The 26,052-nt window shown below is 43.5% G+C and overlaps 1 protein-coding gene across 5 annotated transcripts in view; it reads right to left on the bottom strand.

Moving 5' to 3' along the window:
• Positions 1 to 699: 699 nt before the first annotated feature.
• Positions 700 to 26,052, bottom strand: part of LOC102285493 (zinc finger protein 471) — a 28,051-nt gene continuing 2,698 nt past the window's right edge. The window contains exons 1-5 of one of the 5 annotated variants that reach the window (XM_070387000.1): positions 19,381 to 19,483; positions 17,585 to 17,676; positions 13,652 to 13,778; positions 11,942 to 12,037; positions 700 to 8,055 (exon numbers count right to left, since the gene is read on the bottom strand). In XM_070387000.1, the coding sequence (XP_070243101.1) occupies positions 6,032 to 8,055; positions 11,942 to 12,037; positions 13,652 to 13,778; positions 17,585 to 17,617 (2,280 nt within the window). In that variant the 5' untranslated portion in view covers positions 17,618 to 17,676; positions 19,381 to 19,483 and the 3' untranslated portion in view covers positions 700 to 6,031. Of the gene's footprint in view, positions 8,096 to 11,941; positions 12,038 to 13,012; positions 13,048 to 13,475; positions 13,563 to 13,651; positions 13,779 to 17,584; positions 17,677 to 19,380; positions 19,484 to 22,766; positions 23,824 to 26,052 lie in introns of those variants that run through there. The other 4 variants (XM_070387002.1, XM_070387003.1, XM_070387001.1 and 1 more) reach the window with 4 other exon arrangements.

The following is a 26,052-nucleotide window of genomic DNA, read 5'->3' on the forward strand; positions in this document are numbered from 1 at the left end:
GTGTTGATCATTTGCTCCTCTCCACAAGCTCATATGCCCAGTTCACAGACAAGGCACAGTTCAGTTCAGTTCAGTCGCTCAGTCGTGTCTGACTCTTTGCAACCCCGTGGACTGCAGCACACCAGGCTTCCCTGTCCCTCACCAAGTTCCGGAGCTTGCTCAAACTCATGCCCATTGCATTGATGATGCCATCCAACCATCTCATCCTCTGTCGTTCCCTTCTCCCCCTGCTTGCAATCTTTCCCAGCATCAGGGTCTTTTCAAATGAGTCAGTTCTTTGCATCAGGTGGCCAAAGTGTTGGAGTTTCAGCTTCAACATCAGTCTTTCCAATGGAATATTCAGGACTGATCTTTAGGATGGACTGGTTGGATCTCCTTGCAGTCCAAGGGACTCTCCAGAGTCTTCTCCAACACCACAGGTCAAAAGCATCAATACTTTGGCTCTCAGCTTTCTCTATAGTCCAACTTTCACATCCATATGTGACTACTGGAAAAACCATAGCCTTGACTAGACAGACCTTTGTTGGCAAAGTAATGTCTCTGCTTTTTAATGTGCTGTCTAGGTTGGTCAATAGCTTTTCTTCCAAGGAGCAAGCATCTTTTAATTTCATGGCCGCAGTCACCATCTGCAGTGATTTTGGCTTGACGCATTAGTTTCTGATAAAATTAAATAACTTTTTCAACCTATCTTGGTGGGAGAAGCAAGGAAATCTGAATATGGACTGGTCAGTGATATTAAGAAATTATTCATTTCATTGTGTGAAAATGATATTGTGGTTGTATAGAAGACACTTTATTTTTCCTTATGTTTAGTATATGTTCTGCTGAAGTGAGTACAAATTGTTTTTTCCTTAGAAGTGCAAGCTGAGGAAGTGAGAGCATGTCTGTAATTTACTTTAAAATTGACCTGGAAAATAGTCATATACACAGATTTTCACAACCTATTTTTATTTTTTCACAACCTATTTTTAAAGCAAATATATATTATAAAATATGGAGCATTTCCTTATTTTAAAAGGACAGGTATTATATTTTCTTGTTACCAAAGTTATTTTTAAAAAATATTGAATACTTTATACCTTTCTCTATGATTGAAAATGTCATAGCAATTTTTGTTTAATGTGGACGTTCTCTTTTATGTAGAGAGGTCCTAGTTGCCCTACAACACAGGTCAAGTTTGGAAGAAAGGCTTCAGTCACAACTGAGATGGACAGGGCAGTGGCACCCCACTCCAGCACTCTCGCCTGGACAATCCCATGGACGGAGGAGCCTGGTGGGCTGCAGTCCATGGGGTCGCTGAGAGTCGGACACGACTGAGCAGCTTCGCTTTCACTTTTCACTTTCATGCATTGGAGAAGGAAATGGCAACCCACTCCAGTGTTCTTGCCTGGAGAATCCCAGGGACAGGGGAGCCTGGTGGGCTGCCGGCTATGGGGTTGTACAGAGTCAGACACGACTGAAGCGACTTAGCAGCAGCAGCAGCAGCACAACTGAGAAATATTTTTCAGCAATTTTTTTTTTCTGGAGCTAAACAAATCACAATGAGGTTTAAATAAGCATAAGAGATTCTTTATAATAAATCTTATGACCCCTAAATAAATATTTTAAAAAACCAAAACGATTTAGAGAAAAAGAAGATAAAAAATAGCTTATGCCCAATCTGTGTGAAATGGAAACATCCACTTGCCTTGTCTAAGCACACAGAGGGTCTCAGATGACAAGGAATAAAGGCAAGCTGGAAAACCATTCCATGCGGTACCATGTGGGTAGAAAGGAGCATTATATAACTTTTTAGAATATTTATGCATATAAACAAATATCCACATAAAAATTTGCTTATACATGCATAGAATATTCTGGAAAGATACAAGGCAACTGCTCTGAGTGGTTGCCTCCGGGGAGAGGAGCTTGCTGACTGGTGGGAAGGAGAATATAGAGGTAAGATGATTACTTTTCTTCTTTATAAATTATGTGTGTGCGTGTGTGCTCAGTTGCATCTGACTGTAACCCCATGGACTGTAGCCCTCCAGGCCCGTGTCCATGGGATTCTCCAAGCAAGGACATTGGAGTGGGTTGCCATTTCATTCTCCAGGGGATCTTCCTGTCCGAGGAATGGAATCCGAGTCTTGCATCTCCTGCAGTGGCGGGTGGATTCTTTACCAGCTGAGCCGCCAGGGAAGCCCTTATAAATTACAGACTGTATGAATTACTTAGAATAATCTTGCGGAGATCTTGCTGTCTGATTAGACCTTGTGTGTGTGTTCATCTCAGTTGTGTCCGACTCTTTGCGACCCCATAGGCTGTAGCCTGCCAGGATCCTCTGTCCATGGAATTCTCCAGGCAAGAATACTGGAGCGGTTTGCCATTCTCTTCTCCAGGGGATCTTCCCAACCCAGGAATCAAACCCTGGTCTCCTAAACTAGACCTTGTAGTCCTCCGTAATTCCTGGTAATGCAGGTGGTCTGCACTAGTGATCGGCATGTTTCATTCTTCCCTGTAGCCGCACCATCGAGTCAGCCCTTCCCATACCACTCTGGGCTTGGCTGTGGGGCCTGCTTTGACCAGTGGAACCAGAAGCAAGCTTGGTGCTATGCCCATGTCTCCCTACTCTAAGTACCAGCTCCCGCCTTGAGGGCTCACCGAGCAAGACGTGAGTCAGCTGAGCCATTCTGGAGCACCAGCGCACAGCTGACCACGGGAGCATAGCTGAGCCCTTCGAGTGTTACAGTGGGGTTTGAGTAGCGCTGCCCCCGCCGAGTATGCCAAGAGTAAGTGTGCTGTGCCTCATCCCCCTTCTCCCTTCACGGGCCCTGAATGGCCCTCTGTCCCCACGGTGCTCGGGCTTCTCCCCACACAGCCGTGGTGGGCTCTGGGGCTGCAAAGTGCAGTGGCAGTGCTGACCTGTGCGGGCCTCTCGGTTCTGCCTTCGGCTGTGCCCACCTCCCAGCTGCTGAAGCCCCCTCGCTCTCCCCCTGATCAGTGCCGGCGCTCCCCGAGGTGTGAGCACCTTCCTCTTCACACCTCCCTCCCAGGGGCACGAACATCCTGTCCTGCTTCCTGCTTTTTTTTTTTTTCCTGGGCTGTTGCAGTCCATGGGGTCACAGAGTCAGACCCAACTTAGCGACTGAACAATAAAAGCTACACGAAGTCTTTCAATTATGTTACACGAATGATCTGTGTTCTACTCCATGCCTTAAAGCAAAAAAGTTTATTAAGAAATAAGTCCTTTTACCCTCTTGCTTTCTGTTACCCAGTTTCGCTCTGAACAGGCATCATACATACTCCATGGACTGGCACCTTCTGTCCTCTTAATGCGTCCAAGGAAAGAGCCATCCAGACCTCAGCTGATGAGCTGTCTTTCTGTTGCTGTGAAGGCCTGTTACTTTTATGGCACAAAATAGGATTAGGTGCCTTATACTGCTTTGCTCCATTTCACCCAATAACCACACTTTAATTATAATTCCATACTTTCTAAGAATCTTTGGCCTGAAACCCACTCAGTGCTAACCAATTTCTATACTGGTTAGTTTTCCCTGATAGACAGCAAAAGAACTTAATCTTATCTTAAAATGAGAACAAAATGCTGGTGGGGGGACAACCTGGAAAGAACACGTAACATTTTAGCTCTAGGAAGCAGAGCAGTGGGAACTCAGGAAGCATCTTAAAAGTTGTGGCCAAGAGATGATTCATATTCAGCTCCCGCCTGAATCCTGAGGAGAGAGTGTCTGATTGGACTAACGTGAACTGTGTACAAGCTGGTGATGCAAAGAAAACCTCAGGGAATGACATCAGAGCAGCCCAACCAACAGGGAAGGAGTCTGTGCATGCATAGTTTCTATTTGCATTGCAGACAAAAACAATATAGTTCATGTTAAATTTAAAGAGTTTATGTACTTTTAACTATGCCATATTACAGTTATGAAAATTACATTCTCAATAAACTACAAGGCATAGTTTTGTGAGTATAGAGATCCTCCTCATTCTTTTCAGTTACTGCCTAATAATCTACTGAACTGATTTTCCAAAATTAACTAATCAATTTACTACTGCTGGATACTTAAGCTGTTCCAAGTGTTTAAAACTTCTGTGGTAAATGTACATCTATATTTTTGTGCCTGTGCTTTTTGAGAAGATCAATCCCTAGAACTGCAGCAGTGATTAGTTCATTACACTTTATATGTTTTACGTACAATACCGTGTTCGTGTGCTAGTCATCCAGCCATGTCTGCTTCCTGGTGACCCCACAGACTGTAGCCCACCAGGCTCCTCTGTCCATGGGATTCTCCAGGCAAGAATACCGGAGTGGGCAGTCATTCCCATATTGCCTTCTAAAATGGCTTTCTACCTATTTACCCTCCCAACGTATGAAAATATGTCACATCTGTAGCAGTACTGGATATTATCCATAATGTGTGTGCTGGTTTGTGCTGGTGGTAAGAACTTTTAAAATTTCCATTTATCTGATCATTAGTGCAATTAAGATTTTCCTTGACTGTTTTCTTCATTTAGAGTTGCTGTCATACTGTGTATTTTATCTGACTTTGTCAGACTGTGTCTCTTACTTGCTGCTTTACAACAGCATTTCTTTTTTAACTTTTTGTTTGGTATTGGGGTATAGCCAATTAACAATCTGATAGTTTCAGGTGGACAGCAAAGGGACTCAGCCATACATATACATGTATCCATTCTCCCCTGAACTCCCCTCCCATCCAGGCTGCCATATAAAGCAACAGCACTTTTTATAAGGACTATATCCTTTGTAATGTATGTATAAAATACCTGTCATGTGTCTTTTCACTTTGCATACAGTGTCTTATATCATGGAAAAGTTTAAATTTTTTACATGGTCCTACCTAACACTGTCCCCTTCATAACTTCTGGACTCTGTGTCCTGCTTACTAAAGCCTACCTCAAGGTAGATAGAACTCAAGGGGATAGAAATATTCTACATTCTCTTCTAAGAAATTTAATATTGTGTTTCCTATTATATCTTTAATCTATATGGAATGAACTTCTCTGTAAGGGGTGAAATGTGGATCTGACTTTATTTCCAGCTGGATAATTGTCAAGCACCATTTAAGTAATCTATCTCCCCCACTGACACATGAAAAATAATTACGTTTGCAAGTAACTAAATTCATGGGGATACATTTTTCAAAAATTTCCTTGTGATGCTTTCCTATTTACCATTCTACATTGATTTTCAGAACAAAATTATCAGTGGAAAATTATCCTAAAAGAATTGTGACTGGAATTGACTGAATGTACAGACGTGTTTACAGTACTAAAAGTTCCTTCTAGAAACATGGCTCTCCATTTATTCATAACTTCTGTTCTCCTTAACAGAGGTTAGAAGTACTCCAAAATAATCCATTTCAATTATTTTTTTCTGTACTCTAGAACAGCTTAATTATGACTCCTTGAAGGTTCAGCATTAATCTGTGAAACCAGGTGTCTTAAAAAAGGGCTAGACTATTCAAGTTCTCCCATTTTAAATATTGGGAATGTTTGCTTTTTGCCTTTACTAAATACAGACTTGCATTATTCCCAGTTATTTTCTAATCCTTTTGTTCCAGTCTTATCCAGAGTTCTAGATGCTTCCTAAAACATACTCTATGTATTAGGTCATGTTGACTTTTCTCACCAACAAAGGAATACAGTCATATATGTGGTGGTATAAAGCTTTAAACGTGTTAATGTTTAAGCTTTAACACATGCTAATCCTCATCATTCACATTAAGTTTCAGTTTTAAAAACTGTTATGATCTCCAAGTACATATACTGTCTTCCAGAGTTCGCTGCTTAAAAACAGCTTTCAAGCAGACTCTGAAGGACACTGAACTATCATTATAGAGCATTTAGTCTGGGTCAGGCACTGTGCTAAGCACTTGGTATGCATCAAGTAGTTTAAATTTTCACACCAAGGGTTTTAAGAGAGTCATATAATTACATTTACATTTGAACAGACCACTGGGAGTAGTGTGAAGAATGAACTTGGAGGAGACAAAAGAGGATGCAGAGAGACCAGTGTTTAGACAATTGGAATAGTCCAGATGAGATGACTACGTTTTGGATTAGGGCAATGAGGATGGAAAGATGTGGATGAATTCCAGAAATACTCAGCAGACATATCCCTAGGACTTGGTGATGCAGGGGGTGGGGAAGAGCTGAGGGCTTGAGATGACTCTGTAGCATGAATTTTATGATGATGAGCAAGGTGTGCACTTTGTCTGAAGACTTCTCCGCATTCTTTACATTCGTAAGATCTCTCTCCAGTGTGGATTCTTCTATGTAGATTAAGGTGTCCAATCTGGCTGAAGGTTTTCCTACATTCCTTACACTGATACGGTTTTTCTCCAGAATGAATTCTCTGATGAACAGTAAGCGACTGTCGATGGCTAAAGGCTTTACCGCATGCACTACATTCGTAAGGTTTCTCCCCTGTATGACATCTTTGATGGCAAGTAAGTGATGATTTTGTTCTGAATGCCTTCTCACATTCAACACATGCATAGGGCTTCTGGCCTGTGTGAAGTCTCAGATGCTGAGCACGGGATGAGCTGTCACTAAAAGCCTTCCCACATTCAGTGCATTCATAGGGCTTCTCTCCTGTGTGAACTCTCTGATGTTGGATAAGGCGGGTAGCCTGGCTGAAGGCTTTACCACATTCAGTACAATCGTAAGGTTTCTCTCCAGTATGAATTTTATGGTGCTGTGCGAGATGTGCCCTCTGGTTGAAGGCTTTCCCGCATTCCTTACATTCATAAGGTTTCTCTCCAGTATGAATTCTCTGATGAGTAGCCAGCTGTGAACTGATGCTAAAAGCTTTTCCACATTCCTTACATTCATAGGGTTTTTCTCCAGTATGGATCCTCAGATGGCTAGCAAGGTGTATGCTCTGCCTGAAAGCTTTTCCACATTCCCTGCATTGGTAAGGCTTCTCTCCAGAATGCACTCTTTGGTGCTGGGTGAGTGAGGCATGATGGCTGAAGGCTTTCCCACAGATGTCACATTCATATGGTTTCTCTCCTGTGTGAATTCTCTGATGGACGGTCAGGGATGAGCCGTAGCTGAAGGTTTTCCCACACACATTACATTTGTAGGGTTTCTCTCCAGTATGAATCCTCCTGTGCTGAATAAGTCCTATGTGATCACTGAAGGCCTTGCCACAGTCGATGCAGTCAAAGGGTTTCTCCCCAGTGTGATAATATCTCCAGTGACGGATAAGCGATGTGTTCTGCCTGAAAGCTTTCCCACATTCAATACATTTGTACGGTCTTTTGCCGGTGTGACACCTCTGATGTCGGGCAAAGGACGAGCCATCACTGAAGGCCTTGCCACATTCCTTACATTTATAAGGCTTCTCCCCAGTATGAATTCTCTGATGCTGAGCAAGGTGTGCAGGCTGGCTGAAGGCTTTTCTACACTCCTTACATTTATATGGTTTTTCTCCAGTATGAATTCTTTGATGTTGAATAAGATGTACATTTTGGCTGAAGGCTTTCCTACATTCCTTACATTCAAATAGTTTTTCTCCGGTGTGTATTCTGTGGTGCTGGACAAGGTGTTGACTCTGGTTGAAGGCCTTCCCACAGTCCTTACACTCGTATGGTTTCTCTCCAGTATGAATTCTCTGATGAACAGTAAGAGATGAGCTCTGGGTGAAGGTTTTCTCACATTCATTACATTTAAAAAGTTTCTTTCCTGCATAGACTTTCTTGTGTTTTAATACCATGGAATTTCTGGAAAAGTTTTTTTTATCTGACTTGTGATTATCATAAATATTCTCTTCCAAACTGTGTAGAGGAACAAATTTCTCAGGTTTGTTATATCTGTGGTCTATTTCCACAGTGAGGTTTTCTTTAAGAGCGCTTCTTTCTTGCCTGATAAATGTCTCTTGGCTTAACAACTGCCTCTCAAAGAGATCTTCACATTTCCAATTTTCTCCAAAAATAGGACACTCCTGTTCATAGCTTGCAATTCTCTCCATTAACGTATCATCACATACACACTGCTTCAGAGCTAATTCTTGTGTCTCATGTATAGATTCCCAATCTGAAAGATTCAAAAAACCAAATGTTTCCTTTATCATGGGCTATAACAAAGGAAACATTTAACACAGAAGAGGTGATTTGAAAATAATACACTCCATAAAATATATTATGCACAGGCATTTCAACTGAAAAAAATATGTAAGCAGACCCCAGAGAATGAGAGCTCATAGAAGAACACAGAAATGGCAATTTAGAAAGTTAAATGTCGGATAACAGCGTCCTGAAGGTGTGGGTGGCAGTGGCAGTAATATTTTACGCCTGTATTAACCTAACAGGCTATACATGAAACTCTCTTCCTCTGTCCTCTCCCTCTTCATGCCTGTATTAACCTAACAGGCTGTACATGAAACTCTCTTCTCTGTCCTGTCCCTCTTCACGCCTGTATTAACCCAACAGGCTATACATGAAACTCTCTTCCTCTGTCCTCTCCCTCTTCTAGGAGACTTGCGTACACAGCCAGGCTAGCTTTCTTAAAAGACCACTACTACCACATAACTCTGCCACTCAAAAATTTCTGTAGATTCCCTGAAACCACAAATACCTTATGTTTTGTGACTTCTCTTGGAGTTTAGGCAAAATCCTAGAGTCATCTCTTCATAATGAGAAAATAGCATTCCCATAAGCCATTTCCATGTATTTTAATAAAGTAAATGCTCTTCATTTCTCATAGATCCCTGAACTTCAGAGTGCATATTAAGGGATTTTCCCACTCATCATCTTTCTTTCACCAGCCTAGGAAAACTATCACATCTTAATAGGGTTCTGCCACGTGTCTTTTTGTAGGAACTAGTCTTACAGAGATATGTGGGTTGGTATCACTGTTATTAATTAAATGCTTATTTATTACCACATCACTACCTTTCTTATCTTGTGAGATAGAATATAAGCTTTCAGGAAGAAATAAATGAGCCTTATATACTACCACTAAGTCACTTAACATATATCACAGGAACTCAGGCATAAGTAAGAAATTCCTGATAAATCTATAAAGAAGAAATGTGTATAGAAGAGGTGACACTAAGAGAAAACTTTAGGGAAGAGGTGATATCAAGAAATATGATAACAAATTATTGACTAATCCAATGCTCCCTAGTTTTCTACTCCATGTCAAGCATGGGGAATACTAAAGTAATTAAAGACAGTGGTTCTAGAGAAGTACAGAAAGTTAAGAGCAAGACAAGACCAATAAAGCAAGCAATTTGAGAAGAGAATATATCAAAAACGAATCCATGTGGTAAAAAAGTAAAACCAGTATAAAAGTTCAGAGATGGGAGGGATCACATCTACCAAAGCAATTAAGAAACACGGAGATATTAACAAGCTTCCTGCCCAGGTCATTCATGGTATCAGGAACACCCAAACTTCAATAATTCTAGAACTGGGTCCATGAGAACTCAAGGAACCAATTCCCCATGGTTTTTCTTACTTAGATGGACTGAGGGGAGCAATCCTAGAAAGAGAAAAGCAGAAAGATGACAGCGTCATCTGCTCCTCCCTCAAATTTACTTTTTGTTGTGTGAAGGTTGTCTTCATTTCCAGCCTCCCACGGAGAGCCGTGGTTGTCCCTTATCTTTTTGGCTTTTCTCAACATGGATGCTGAGCTATCTTAATCACTGAATAATACTTAAAGCCAGACTGTCACTCAATGTCCCATCAGACTTACAACAGGCTTCTTTATCCCCTTTCCCTCTTCCTGCATCTGTTCTAACATGGACAGTTATTACCTCTTATCCTCTTTCTGTTTTCCTCTTTAAGGCTGATAGTAGCTTCCTACATAACCAAACTATAAAGCGTGTCTAAACCGAGCTTATATCCCTCCTAATATTTGGAGGATCCTAGAAGTATAGGGTCCACATCATCCCCAAATGTAAAGATCAAACACTGTTACAGAAGTGAAAGGAGAATTTCATAAAGGCGTAATTATCATGTATGTTCCCAACATTCCCTTGTCTTTGTGAAATTTAGGTTCAGCGGGGGAGGCAAAAAATAAGCACACACCATTACGGGCTCTCCCGAGTGTTACAAAGGAACAGTGGCTTCATAGATCGTACTTGGGTTGGAATAGGGAAATGTTCATTATACGAGGTGGTTAGGAAGGTCTCCAATGAGATGATTTTTTAAGCTCTGGCCTGAGAGCCAGACATAGACAGAAAGCCAAGAGAAGTGCATTCTAGGCAGAGAAAACAGGAAAAACAAAAGCCTGAGTGGGAAAGAGCTTGCGAGTTCAGAAAAGGTGACCTATGGGCTAGAGCTTCAACTGTACATCAAGCACTTGCTGAAAATGATAATCCTAAGACGCTGCCTATGATCCAGAGGGAATCAGACTTGGAACTCAGACTGCCTCCAATCTCATCTGGTCGCTCACGGCTTAGAGACTCAGGATGTGGGAATACCTGTAACACATATGGAACATACCTTGATACCTTGCATCATGAAGAAAACTCTGGCCTAAAGTACAGTGAAAAAGCTAAAACATAATGGAAGATAAGGCTGGAAAATTAAGAAGGAGCTTGTAGGATCTGGATTTTTCCCATTTGCAACAGGAAAGCAAAAAATGATTTAAAGTAGCAGGGTATGTTATGATTTGCATGCAGCATCTAATTTTGGAGTTAAGATTTAAAAAACAGAGAAGTTTATCTTAAGTCAGTATGTCAAAAGGAAAGAGGGGATGGGAAGGAGCTGGATAAAGATGTTTGCAAAATGAGTTTTTAGAAGAGTCAAGATTGCCAGGAGAAATAACAATCTCAGATATGCCAGTGATACCACTGTAATGGCAGGAAGTGAAAAGAAACTAAAGAGCCTCTTGATGAGGGTGAAAGAGGAGAGTGAAAAAGCTGGCTTGAAACTCGACTTTCAAAAAACTTAAGATCATGCCATCCAGTCCCATCATTTCATGGCAAATAGAAGGGGAAAAAGTGGAAACAGTGACAGATTTTATTTTCCTGGACTCCAAAATCACTGCGGACTGTGACTGCAGCCATGAAATTAAAAGACACTTGCTACTGGGAAGGAAAGCTACGCTAAACCTAGACAGCATATTAAAAGGCGAGACATCACTTTGCTGATAAAGGTCTGTATAGTCCAAGCTATTGTTTTTCCAGTAGTCATGTTTGGATGTGAGAGCTGGACCATAAAGAAAGCTGAGTGCCGAAGAATTGACGCTTTTTAACTGTTCTAGAGAAGACCTGAGAGTCCCTTGGACCTCAAGGAGATCAAATCAGTCAATCCTAAATGAAATCAATCCTGAATATTCAATGGAAGGATTGATGCTGAAGCTGAAGCTCCAATCCTTTGGCCACCTGATGCAAAGAGCCAACTCACTGAAAAAGACCCTGATGCTGGGAAAGATTGAAGGCAAAAGGAGAAGGGGGCAGCAGAGGATGAGATGGTTAGATAACATCACCAACTCAATGGACATGACTGGAGCCCACTCTAGGACTAGACACTGAAGGACAGGGGAACCTGGCATGCGATAGTCCAGGGGTCAGAGTCAGAAAAGACTGAGCAGATGTTTGGGGAGCTCACGCTAAGAAGTCAACTTTCAGTTCTCTTCCAGATTTGGAAAGCTTGAGAAGAGTTTCTTTCTTTTTTTTTTTTTCCTTTTAATTAATTTAATTGGAGGATAATTACTTTACAATATTGTGATGGTTTTTTGCCATACATCAACATGAACTGGCCATAGGTATACATGTGTCCCCCTCATCCTGTACCCTCCTCCCACCTCCCTCCCCACCCTGGCCCTCTGGGTTGTCCCAGAGCACCAGCTTTGAGTGCCCTTCTTTGAGAAGAGTTTCTAAGAAGCATAAGAAAGGAGGGAAAGATCACCTGTGCAAATGGCTGAGCCATTGCCTAGAAAGGATTCCCCTCTCTGGTTATCCCACACTCACCTGGGAATGGGCTTCTCATCTCATTCTCCAGCACCATCCAGGGCTCTTTCCCTTGCTCCAATAAGGAGATGACATATGGCTTAGAGATACAAAGTCCTGCATACAGAAAAAGATATGAAAGTTGGTCATGTTTTGGACATTTCAGCTGGTCCCTTAATTCTGATGGAATGACATGCTAGAAATGAATAGTTCAAGGGGTGACAGATTATATAAGGCTTCTGGCGTAGTTTAGCGGGGCTGCCACAGTCATCCTATCAAAGTGGAATCATTTTCTAAGAGACTGGACGCAGAGGGCTGCAACAGTCATCCTATAAAAGTGGAATCATTTTCTAAGAGACTGGAGGCAGAAGTTCAGCCCAGCATTTTTAGAAGATCATTGGACAGCAGTAAGTGAGGTGATATAAAGGACCCCTAGAGACAGTTTGGAGCTGGCTGGATGGCATCACCGACTTGATGGACATGGGTTTGGGTAGACTCCAGGAGTTGGTGATGGACAGCGAGGCCTGGTGTGCTGTGATTCATGGGGTCACAAAGAGTCGGACACGACTGAGCGACTGAACTGAACTGAGAGACAGTTTGGAGTTTGAGTTAACTGTCTGATTAAAAAACAAAATCAGTATTCTTCAGAGGAACGTAACAGAATCCTGAATTATTTATAATAATCCTGTATTATTTATAGTGTCCAGGAAAAAATCTAATTACTCCCTAAAAAGTGGAAAAAGTGAATCATACTCAGAAAAAAAGGCATTAATGGAGACCCAACCTGTGACAAGACAGATGCTGGAATCAGTAGACTAGGATTTTAAAACAGCTATTATATCTATATTCAAGAATATAAAGGAAAATATGCTTGTAATACTCTTGGCACCAAAACAGAAATTATAAAAAAGAACCAAGTAAAAAGTCTAGAATTGAAAAATACAGTATCTGAAATTTAAAAATTCACTAGATGGTTTAACAAGACGTTGAAGAGGACAAAGCAAGTGGCAGTGAGCTTGAAAATGAATCAACAGAGATTATCTAAGCTGACGGAGAAAGAAGATTTTTAAAAGGGAACACATCCTTAGTTACCTAAGGCACAATATCCAAGGTTCTAACGTGTGCAACTGGAATCCCAGAAGGAGAAGAGAGTAGAAAAAAGTTAAATAATGATCAAAAATTTCTCAAATTTGGTGAAAGACATACATTCAGTTTCACAACATTTAGTGAACCACAAGCAAGCAGGATAAAAGGGGCCTCTAGACCAGGGAAAGCTAAACTAGCCAATGAGGCGGCCCTAGGGCTGAAAAGGGCGTTAGTTTCCCTAAGAACATCTAAAGCAATTTTCAGCTTGTGCCTCACGAGTTCACTTTCTGCAAGTTAATAAAAATACACAGGTTTTAAAGCAATATTCCAAATTCGTAACGATCCAGCTATATTCTTGGTGAACTCTGTTAGCTGGTAACACTACTATAGGACAGAGGAGAGAAGCCAGCACAGACCAGTGCGAGTCACAGCATGCCCTGTGCTCCCACTGACTAAAGGGCACACTCACCAAGTAGCTGACACACAGCAAAACCACTGACTCAACCTGAAACAGTCACCAATTCCTGAACATCCTCTTCATTTTCCAGATTCAATTCTGATCGACACACAATAAATTAAAAAAAAAAAAAGTAAGGAGTCCCTAAGGGTCATTCTGAATTATACAGAGGGGATAAAAATCCTCACCCAGTGATACCAGGCTCTGATAGTTCTCCAACATCATACTCCTGTACAAACTTCTCTGAGCAGGGCTCAGCCATTCCCATTCCTCCTGGGAGAAGTCTATTGCCACATCCTTGAACGTCACCAGGTCCTGAAATAACACAAAGACCTTCTGGATCAAGCAAAGCTCATGTCCACACGTGACTTCGAGCTTAAGCATTAAGTTGGCCCTACATTATGTGAGAAATAGCCGTTTGAGGAAAAAAACCTTAAACATATAATATTAAATAGTTCTTATCGAAGTTGCTAAATTGTATTGTATACAATGGTGCTAATCCATTTCTCTTGTGTGTGTGAGTGTGTGTGCTCAGCTGTGTCTGACTCTTTGCCACTCCATGGACTACAGCCCACCAGGCTCCTCTGTCCATGGGAGTTTTCAAGCCTGGGGAAATATGGACAGATGGCCACAGGGCAGTAAACAAGGGCTTCAAGGAAGGATGTGTATCTATGGTCGAACCTTCAAAAGCAACAAAAAAGAATATTTAAGTTGATATTATGGAAATGGTACCCTATGGGATCCTAGTGCCTTAAGGAGAAGAGGCATTGCACTGACATGGCTGGTTTTTTTTGGTTGACACAATAGAAAATATATGTAGAGTGTGCCGGGGACCAGCCCCGGCTGATCCAGGGTATTCGAAGGAGAGACGGCGTAGGCGAGGATCAGGATACAATAGCTTCAATTAGATATTAATTAAAGATATAAAGAGTAATAGAATAAGGATAGCTCAGTAGGAAAATTCAGTGGAGAAAAGAGGCTGAGATAAGGATAGCTCAGTGAGGAAATTCAGTGTAGAAAAGAGGCTGAATAATTCAGCCAGAAGGTAAGAGAAAGAACGACATGGGGAGACCAAGTTTCGGTGAACAAGGCCCGCACTTTATTTTCCAAAGTAGTTTTTATACCTTAATTATGCATAGAGGATAATGGGCAAAGGGGTAGAGTCAGGCAGCAAGCCAGGCTTTCTTCCTGCAAACTTATCATATGCAAAAGCTTAGGTGATTTGCATCATCTTCTGGCCCGGAGGCCTGTTAACATTTTAAGACCTTTTCTTCAGAAAACTTATTTTTCTCTAAAGGTGATTGGTCAGGAGCCACCCTCCAAAAGCATTAGATAAAGTTGCATTCCTACAGAGCAAAGGTGTGGTGGGCTACAACAAGAAAAAGAATTAACTCAAGGGTCCCAGGTTACAAACATTAAAGCTACTATTTACACCAATTATATTAACCAATACACTGCCAGGGACACAGCAGGTAAGGGATATGGAGACTTAGCAGCAAACATTGGCCCAACAAGTGAAAATCCCTTCACCAATACAATTTCTAATCAATCTTTTAACTGCTCAAAAGAATCTGTGTTTAGACAGTTTAGAACATCTCCTGCCTCTCACAGTTGGGAGGCTCTGAACAATCACATGAGGCCGGAAAAACCTATTCAGGCAGGCTAGAGGATTTCCAAAGGAGTTTGTAGGTTGAAACACTGTCACACCCAGGAATTATTAACTGGAGCTGTAAGCTAACTCTTTTTTCAGAGAGAGGTAGTGGGGGACAGCCCCCCGTAAAGTCAGAGGTGTAGGTGAGAGCACAAAGCAGAAAGTAGGCAGACTCTGGTTTTGGGGGTATATGCTCGAGAATTTCCAGGGAGACTCCTGAGGCTTGATCCCGCCTTTGAGTATGCCGAGCCTCCTTCCTCATGACCTTTGCCAGAGGCGGAGCTCGCTCCCCGCAAGAGTGCAGTTATTTTTTTGGTGGGGGTGGGGGGGGCGGGGCTTGCCGAGCTTCATGGCTTGTGGGATCTTAGTTTCCTAACCAGGGATTGAACCCAGACCCAGTAGTGAAGGCACAGAGTCCTAACCACTGGAATGCCAGGCAACTGCCGTAGAATGCAACTGTTTTTAATGCTGTACCATCAAGAATTAGCATGTCACGCCACACCTCAGTGACCTCAACAGCAACACGAGAAAGCACCCGGTGTGGGACTGCAACTCATCCAACTTGTGTACTAAATTTGAGTACAACAAGCCAGCATCTATTTAGACAATACCAAAATGAAACCAAAAATAGTTATTTTCAGTTTCTTAAAGACAATGCCAGTTATAATCACCAGTAGATTAAGACAATTTTCTTTTCTTTTTTTTTGGTCCATTTTGAGAGGTTCGCAGGTTTTTTTTTTTGAATTGAGATATAGTTGACAAATAATATTATATAAGTTTCAGGTATACAATATAGTGTTTACAATTTTTAAAGGTTATACTCCATTTATAGTTATTATAAAATATTGGCTATATTTACCTGTGTTCTACAATATATCCTTGTAGCTTATTTTACACTTAATAGTTTATAGCTCTAATTCCCTACCCCTATCTTGTCTCCTCCTTCCCCCTAGTAACCACTACTTTGATTTCTATATCTGTGAGAGTTGTGAGAAAATTTTTAAAGTGTTATGGGCATTTTCATCTTCACATTTATTTCCAATGAAAATACTAAAAATCTTTGTAATGCTCAGTGTTGTCATTTACCACTACATGGATAGAACTAGAGGGCATTATTTAAGTGAAATAAGTCATACAAAGACAGACAAACACAGTATGATCTCACTTAACTGCAGAATCTAAAAAACAAAACAGAAACTGCCTTTGGATACATACAGAGCTAGAACTGGTAGTTGCCAATGGAGAGGGGAGTACAGCATGGAAAAGTGGAACAGAAAGGAGTGACTTACAGTGCAGAAACCTGGTAATACTACCCCAACTAGGCACTCAGAGTATAGTAATAAGTCACGTTGACAGTATGAACCCTTGATGTATGATACATGATGAAAATGGAACTCTGTGATCTTCCTTCTAAAAATACATTAGTCTAGTTGAATCAGAGGAAAAAACATCAGATTTCAGAGATGTTCTGCAAAATAATCTGAGAGCCTCTCAAAACTGACAAGGTTTTCAAAAAGAAGGAAAGTATGGGAAACTGTTACGTACAAGGAGACAGAACTACTGAATGTAATATGGTGCCCTGGATAGGACCCTGGGACAGAAAAAGGACATTAAGTAAAACAAGGACTGTGAACAAAGCATGGACTTAGTAATAGTTTATCAATGTTGGCTCATTAAGGGCTTCCCTGGTAGCTCTGCTGGTAAAGAATCCGCGTGCAGTGCAGGAGATCCTGGGTCAATTCCTGGGTCAGGAAGTTCCCCTGGAGAAGGGATAGGCTACCCACTCCAGTATTCTTGGGCTTCCCTGGTGGCTCAGCTGGTAAAGCATCTACCTGCAATGCGGGAGACCTGGGTTGGATCCCTGGGATGGGAAGATCCTCTGGAGGAGGGCTTGGCAACCCACTCCGGTATCCTTGCCTGGAGAATCCCCATGGACAGAGGAGCCTGGTGGGCTACAGTCCATGGGGTCAAAGAGAGTCAGACATGACTGAATGACTAAGCACAGCACACACCAAACTAATGTAAGATATTAGAAACTGGCGAAGCGGAGTGTGATGCATATGCATAGTCCCTGCTATCTGCAAATTTTCTATTATAAAAAGGATTATTTGTAAAAAATAAGGGGTGTGCTCTCTGGCAGAGGTGGGAACCAGGCCCTTAGATAAGACTGTTGTTGTTCTTGTTCAGTCGCTGTCATGTCCAGCTCTTTGCCACTCCATGGACTGCAGCACACCAAGCTTCCCTGTCTTCACTCTCTCCTGGAGTTTTGCTCAAACTCATGTCCATTGAGTAGATGATGCTATTAACCATCTCATCCTCTGCTGCCCCCTTCTCCTTTTGCCTTCAATCTTTCCCAGCCTCAGGGTCTTTTCCAAAGACTGTTAATCAAGGGATTTTCATAAAGAAAACAGCTTTACCAAGTCCTAAGCAGTAAGACTGCCTTTCGAGGAAGAGATACGGAATAACTAACCTGGGGTATGGCTTTCACTAGTTCCACTGTCATTTTCACCTTCTTTTCCTGGCTTCTTTCTTGGAGAACAGCACTGTCCTGGGAGGGTAAGGCTGGAGGAAAAAGTGAGAAGATGAGAACCTCTGCACTCCCAGGATCACCAGCGTAAAACTTCTGTCTTCCCCTTCCTCCTCCCAGCCTTCTTTGGTTTCACTGCCCACGTAACCAAGAGATTACAGGCAACCAATGGTGATTGAGGGGTCTAATTTATAAGTCTTTCTCTTAAGCTCGAGGTTCTAAATTTGATCTTTTCTAAAAGTTGCATTCCCATTCTTTGGTCTTATTATGAATAAAACCAATGAGTTGTGCTAGATACTCTGCATACATTATGTTCTTTCACTTTATTTTAAAAAAATAATCCCATGAAATTGTTGCTTTCTCTATTTTATAGATAAAGGTGGACTCTTTCCTTCCCACATCTCCGCTTCATGCTTTGATACAGTCTACAGTTTGAAAATCTGAGTCCTGAATGCCATCAGAGGACAGGGTTATCCTCCTCCTCTTGCCAAACCTTTGCTTTCCTCCATGACAGTGGATCCTTTAGCACCCAATTCTACCACCTTCCCTCTCATCTCTGTCCTCAACCCCTTGGTTTCCCCTCCTTTCTGTCACCCAGAACTGAGGGTGTCCCCTGCTCCAATCAGGAGATCCAGGTGCCCCACCTCTTGCTTCTCAGTGGAACTCTTGGGACTGGGAGCAGGGAATTCTACCCCAGGATTCTTATCCTGGCAATACACAATTCCATAAATCAACATGCACAAGGCGGCCAAAGTTATCGACCTTCGAAGCATTCTCCCCCAAAACACCACAGTCACATAGGCGCTGTTACAGCCACATCGGGTGATACACAGACACTGATATAAGGTCTCACACACCCCTGATCACAGGAAGGACACAGTCACAAGCATCCAGTGGAAGGCACATCACTGCAGTCACACCACCGCCTCAGAGAGGTCATGTACAAGCACACATGGTGATCACAAACGTCACACACACAACCCCAATCTCAGTCTCTCACACACCCACGGCCCCTCACCTCTGCCTCACTCACACACGCACACTCCACGACCTCAGAGGCTGCATTTGCAAACCTCGGAGTGGCGAACCATGGTTCAGTCTCTCTCCTACTCACTTTGGTCTCAACACATTAGTTTTCCTCTCTCTCTCTCACACACACAGTCTCAAAGGTCTCTGTTTCTGAGACACATGGATTTCTCGCGCACATAGATACACAAACACTGCAATTGCTACCTCTAACACACGCACACACAATACACACTGGTCTCCCTCACACGAGGACAAACAGGCACTGTCACACAATCTCACACGCCGGACACACCAATATGCTCGCGGTCTCTCTCACACACACATCAGCCCCTCTCTCCACGATCTCTCAGCCTCTCCCGGGGCCCCCCGCGCTGGCTAACCTCTCACACACCCGTTTCGAACACTCACACCAGCACACCCCGGTCGCACGCTCTGGACGTTCACAGCCCAGTCCTGCCTCTCGCACTCACACACCCCGATTCAGCCGCCCCAGACACCGATCCCGGTCCGAGCCGCAGCCTCGGCGCACCGGCGCGGGCCTCTGGGAAATGTAGTCCGCCCGGCAGCGACCGAGCAGCGGCGTCCAGGCCGGGGCTCCACGGCCGGGCTCAGAGCCGCCCGCCTCGGCGGCCCTGCCTGGCTCTTGGGCTCAGACACTAGACCACCCTGACCAACCCACGAGCCTCCCCCCGGAAGCCAGCCGCCCTCACCCGAAGGACTTCGGCAGCCGACGCCCGGGAGACCAGCGCACAGGGGCCGAACCTCCCCAGGTGGGCGAGCAGTCAGGCGCGAGGGGCGGAGACAGGGCGTGGCTTAGCCGAGGGGGCGTGTTCTTAGGCTGTTGAGACGGAGAGGTGGAACCTTAGCGTCAGAGCGGGAGTGCCTGCGCACGTACGCGATTACGCCTGAGGGGCGGGGCCCAGGATATCCGAGCCGTGACTACGCCGGAGAGGCGGGGCCCGAGGGTTCAGGGGCGTGGCGTGGCCGGGCGCGAGTGTACGCAGGCGCGGAGAATGAGAACTCCCCCCTCCCCTCTCCTGGAAACCAGAAGCGTCCGTAGTTACGGGAACGGACAGTCCTCTGTGAGCTCTGGTGTGCACCTGTGATGTCCCGTGTCTGTGTCTGTATGACCGCCATGTCGCTCGAGTGCGGTCCTCTGAGCCTGCCCGTGGGAGCGTGATTTTCTTTCTGTGTTAAGTTTTGGGACCGTAAGATCAGTACGGGATGACTTATTACACCAAATTAGTAGATTTCTCACTTGCAGAATGGGAATGTCGTTATTATCACTCTTCAGAAAGTATTTTCTTTGGAACCTGCACTGGTGTTGAACCCCATTCTGCTCCTGATCACAGTGGAAATGGCCCGTGGTATGAGATACTAAGAAAATAGTAAAATTAGTAGCTGACTTGGAAAGCAAATAAGGAAAAGCTGCTGCTGCTGCTGCTGCTGCTGCTGCTGCTGCTAAGTCGCTTCAGTCGTGTCCGACTCTGTGTGACCCCATAAGCGGCAGCCCATCAGGCTCCGCCGTCCCTGGGATTCTCCAGGCAAGAACACTGGAGTGGGTTGCCATTGCCTTCTCTGAGAGGAAAAGCCTAAAGGAAATCAATTCTCAATATTCATTAGAAGGACTGATGCTAAAGCTCCAATATTGTGGCCACTTGATGCAAAGAGCCAACTCATTAGAAAGGGCCCTGATGCTGGGAAAGATTGACAGCAGGAGGAGAGGGAATGACAGAGGACGAGATGCTTGGATGTCATCACTGACTCAATGGATATGAGTTTGAGCAAGCTCCTGGAGATGGTGAAGGACAGGGAAGCCTGGTGTGGTGCAGTCCATTGGGTCAAAAGAGTTGGACACGACTAAGTGACTGAACAACAAATGAAAAGCCATTCAGGGGGATACAGCAGAGAAAAAACCCACAAAACTCCCCACCCTCTAAGATCTTACTTTCAAGTGAATGGAAACAAACCACGAGAGAATGAGTAAAATAGTGTATTGAATGGTGAGAAAGGCTGTGAAGAAATAGAAAACAGGGAAGAGGAATAGATAGTAGAGAAAATGAGAATATTTACTGTTGAAAAATGAAGTCAGGGCACTGAAGTCTTTAATCTTCATGCAGCTTTTCATCCTGAATTTCAAGGTCGGCTCATTTAGGAGTAACTCCTTACATGGAATCTACTGTTATATTCTCAGTGGTAAAGAATCTGCCTGCCTGAGACGTGGGTTTGATCCCTGGGTTAGGAAGATCCCCTGGAGGAGGAAATGGCAACCCACTCCAGTATTCTTGCCTGGGAAGTCCCAGGGAAGGAGGAAGCTGGCGGGCTACAGTCCATGGGGTTGAAAAAGAATCGGACATGACTTAAGAGACTAAACAACAATGGGTATGTATTTTTCTTCTCTACACTGGTGCATGCATTTTATAAATGCTTTTATATATGCACTGAAAAGAAAAAAGAAGAAAAATCCTGTGTGCTCAGTTTAGGAATATCCCCTAACACCTATTAATATGATACCCCTTATATCTGTCCTAGTGCTGTTGCTTTGTGTCAGCCTCTGGATTCTTGTTCAAAGGTGACAGGTGCAGTGATGAGATCATTAAAATACAGCAGCTGTAGGAGGAAGTGTGGGAGAAAATTCAGGAAAGCCCACTGGTTGGGTAATTCGAAGCTAAATCTGTGACCAGATCTGGGCACCATTTTTCAGATGTAAAGTATTAAGTCATGGCTGTTTGTTTTTTCACACTTTGCAACATCCAAGCCCCACCCCGCCCCTTGCTAAAGATGTGAACGTGGTGGCATATGTGTCTCTCCCATCAGGACAGAAGCAAAAGCCAAGAGGTGATCTCTTGGCCTCATCTTTGGCTGTCAGGACACCTGCATTGTAAACCTGGTTTCAGGGCATTAAATGTGAGGGTACACAGGCTCAGGGCCAGTAAAGTCATTTGTGCAGTGCTGCTGTTCATTAGTGATGGCAGCACAGTAGGATTCAGGTAGGAGTAGGCGGCTAGAGTTCTCCAGATTGCAGGACAATGGTTTCATGTTCTGCTTTTAACTTGTTTTGCTTCCTCCCTGTCTTTAGTTATTCCATCCAAAGAGCTCTTTAAAAAATTGTTTTAATTATAGTTGATTTACAATATTGTGTTGGTTTCAGGTGTACAGCAAGGTGATTCAGTTATACATACACAAATATCCACTCTTTCAGATTCATTTCCCATTGTTGTTGTTCAGTCACTAAGTTGTGTTCCACTTTTTTTTTTTTTTTTTTTTTTGTGTTCCACTTTTTGAGACTCCATGGACTACAGCACACCAGGCTCCTCTATCCTTCACTATTTGCGGGAATTTGCTCAAATTCATGTCCATTGAGTCAGTGATAGTATTCAACCATCTCATCCTCTGCTGCCCCCTTCTCCTCCTGCCCTCAATCTTTCCAGGTATCAGGGTCTTTTCCAATGTATCAGCTTTTTGCATCAGGTGGCCAAAGTACTGGAGCTTCAGCATCAGTCCTTCCAGTGAATATTTGAGGTTGATTTCCTGTATGATTGACTGGTTTGATTTCTTTGCAGTCCAAGGGACACTCAAGAGTCTTCTCCAACACCAGAATCAGAAAGCATCAATTTGTCAATGCTCAGGCTTCCCCAGTGGTTCAGACAATAAAGAATCTGTGTGCAATGCAGGAAACCCAGGTTTGATCCCTGGGTTGGGAAGATCCCCTGGAGAAGGGAATAGCTACCCAATCCAGTATTCTTGCCTGGGGAAGACTATAGACGGAGGACAGAATTCCGCGGGCAGCCTTCTTTATGGTCCAAGTCTCACATCCGTACACAACTACTGGAAAACCCGTAGCTGTATTTCCTTTGTAGCTTATTAAAGAACATTGAATATAGTTCCCTGTGCTATACAGTAGGTCCTGGTTCATTATCTGTTTTTCAGTGAGCTCCTGAGACCTTGAGAATAAGCTGCTTTTCCAAGAGTCAGAGTCAACTGAGGCTGCTTGTTTTCAAGATCTTGACTGATGGTTAGGTAACTGGAAGAGTGTCTGGTTGGCTTTGGTCAGTATCGTCCCGTATGTGTTTGCTGATGTCGACTAAGGTGTGACCGGCACCTGAAGGACTTGCCACATTTGTGGCAACCGTAGGGCTTTTCCCCAGTATGAATCCTCTTATGTTGACAGAGCGAGGAGGAAGTGCTGAAGGCCTTCCCACACGCATCGCATCTGAAGGGCTTCGCTCCACTGTGAGTCCTGTCATGCGTCACCAGGGAGGAGTGATTGTTGAAGGTTTTCCGGCACACCTGACATTCATAGGGTCTCTCTCCCGTATGACTCCGCCTGTGGACGATGAAATGGGACCTGCAGGTGAAGGCCCGGCCGCATTCCTGACACGTGTAGGGCTTCTCACCCGTGTGGGTCCTCTGGTGCTGAGTGAGCTGCACGAGGCGGCAGAAGGCCTTTGGGCAGTCCTCACACTGGTAGGGCTTCTCTCCGGTGTGAGTCCGCTGGTGCTCCGTCAGGGAAGAGAAGCGGATGAAGGACTTGGCGCACTTGCTGCACCTGTAGGGCTTGTCTTCAGAGTGGATCTTCTGGTGTCTGAGGAGCTGGGCGCTCTGTGTGAAGGCCCTGCCACAGGCCTTGCACTTGAAGGGCTTTTCTCCGCTGTGGATTCTCTGGTGGTCCGCGAGGGCGGAGGGGCGGCTAAAGGCCTTCCCACACTCGCTGCAGCCATGGAACCTCTCTCCGGTGTGGACGATCTGGTGCTGGGTGAGGTGCGTCACCTGGCTGAAGGCCCGTGTGCACTGCCCGCAGGTGTAGGGCTTCTCGCCCGTGTGGGTGCGCTGGTGTTGGGCGAGGTGGGCCTTCTGGTTGAAGGCTTTGCTGCACTTGCTGCACTGATAGGGTCTCTCTCCTGTGTGGATCCTCTGATGCTGGATGAGAGTTGATCGACGACGGAAGGATTTCCCGCACTCGAAGCACTGGCAGTGTTTCTCTTCCTTCTTCATCTTCTGATGGATGATGAGGTGTGCCCTGCTGCTGGAGGCTTTTCCATATTCTCTACCCGTGCTGCTCGTTTTCTTCATCACTCGTTCATGATGGTATGTTTCTCCGTTTATCCTCTTCCTTAAAGACAATTCCTTGCTCTTCTGTGTTGACTCACTCTCTGAAAACGAACATATAAACACATTAATATAAATAAATGTACGTATCCCCACAGCTAAGAATCTATCCTTAGAAAAAGGTTCTAGTATTGAAGGATATATGTACAAGGACATTTATTGTCATACTCTACTAACAGAAAAAGCTAGAAACAAATACCTGTTTATTCTTATTTTTAAACATTTTTTTTATTGTGGAAAAATACACAAAACATAAAATTTACCATTTTAACCAATTTTAAGGGTGCAATTCAGTGGCATTAAATACATGCCAATGTTGTACAACCATCAGCACCATATATTATCCTTATTTATTTGAAATGCATTTTAAGTCTTAAAAAAATTGAAGTGTAGTTGATTAATAAATATCCATTTAAATATTAAATTATTTAATTTAATCTCTCATGAATGGAATTAGTGCCCTTCTAAAAGGGACCCCTTCCACCACATGAGGGCACAGTGAGAAGATGGTCATCTGTGAACCAGGAAATGGCCCTGCCAGACACTGAACTGCAGGCACCTTCATCTCCAGAACTGTGAGACATAAAGATCTGCTGTTTAAGCCACCGGGTCTGTGGTGTTTCTGTTACAGCAGCTCAGACAGACGAAGACAGACATCAAGGGCTGACATGGCCCAGACCGCCCACGAGAGCTGGGTACTGTCCACCCACCAGTTCTCAGCTGGGGCATTCCCAGCGGCAGTCTCCCACGAGAGCAAGAGGCGCACCCAGGACTTGGCTTGAAAAGGTCTAGACGCTACAGGTGAGCCGCACACACAAGTGGCCAGACCCCTGCACCAACCCCACAGACGCGTTTATCTCTGGCCACTCTGGTGTGTGTGCAGTAACCACTGTGTTTGAAATGATCCAATCTTGGTTCCTACTTTGCCAAGGTATCTAAGAACATCTCTTTTTTAAAACTGGAGCATAGTTGATTTACAATATTGTGTTAGTTTCAGGGGTACAGCCAAGTGACTGGATAGTACATACATATTATACATCTGGGTTTTTTAAATTTCGTTTTATATCCGTGACAGGTTATTATAAGATATTGAATACATATAGTCCCCTGTGCTATGCAGTAAATCCTGGTGTATCTATTTTATACATAGTCGTTTGTGTCTGTGATTTCCATACTCCTCATTTATCCCTGCCCCCACCTTCCCCTTTGGTAACCATATGTTTGTTTATTTCTGCTAGTCCATTTCTGTTTTGTAAATAAGTTCTTTGTATCATTTTTTTTTTTTTAGATTCCACATATAAGTGATATCATACAATACCTGTCTTTGTCTGATTTACTTCACTTAGCATGATCATCATCTTAGTGTGATACTCTCAGCCATCCATGTTGCTGCAAATGGCATTGTTTCATTCTTTTTATGCATGAGTAATATTCTACTGTAAATGTGTACCACATCTTTATCCATCTGTCCATGGACATTAAGGTTGTTTCTACGTCTTCAATATTCTAAACAGTGCTGCAGTGATTCAAATTAGAAATCTCTCCAGCTATATGCCCAAGAACAGGATCACTGGATGATACAGGAACTTTATTTTTAGTTAAGGAATTTCTATACTGTTCTCCATAGTGCCTGTATCAAGTTTACATTCCCACCAACAGTGTAGGAGGGTTCCCTTTTCTCCACACTCTCTCCAGCATTTGTTTTGTAGACTTTTTGATGATGGTCATTCTAACCAGTGTGAAGTAATACGTCATTGTAGTTTTGATGTATATTTCTCTAATAATTAGCAATGTTGAGCAGCTTTTCATGTGCCTGTTCTAAGAACATCTCTTGTTAAATAGTAAATTCCTTGATGGGTTCTAGTCTCTTACAAAATGCCCTTTCTTGGCCAGAACTAGCGATTGAATATGTTTGTTAATGGAACAGTTCTTGGATGGATATATTTATTCAACTTATCAGAGGTGAGAGAGAGAATTTTTTGGATACTTAAAGAAAACACAAGCTTTGAGATATCTTTCTGAGGAAACAGTCTTATGAAATGAATGAAGGCTAAAGTGGTGAAAAACAATCCAGAGAGTAAAGGTGGAGAGCTGATCACAAACTCACATTTGGAGTCAATTATTTAAGAAGGCGGGTGAGTAGAAGAGTGGATGAGGATGCGAGGTGGATCCACTGGGGCCTCAGACCAGAGGCCCTCTGAAGGAAGATGCCCAACCCCTTAAACTGTGGTCATCTCAGAAGGCAGCTGGCCTTTTGCACGTACATCTTCCCC

This window comes from Bos mutus, chromosome 18 (assembly GCF_027580195.1).
Source record: "Bos mutus isolate GX-2022 chromosome 18, NWIPB_WYAK_1.1, whole genome shotgun sequence".
Taxonomy (NCBI): domain Eukaryota; kingdom Metazoa; phylum Chordata; class Mammalia; order Artiodactyla; family Bovidae; genus Bos; species Bos mutus.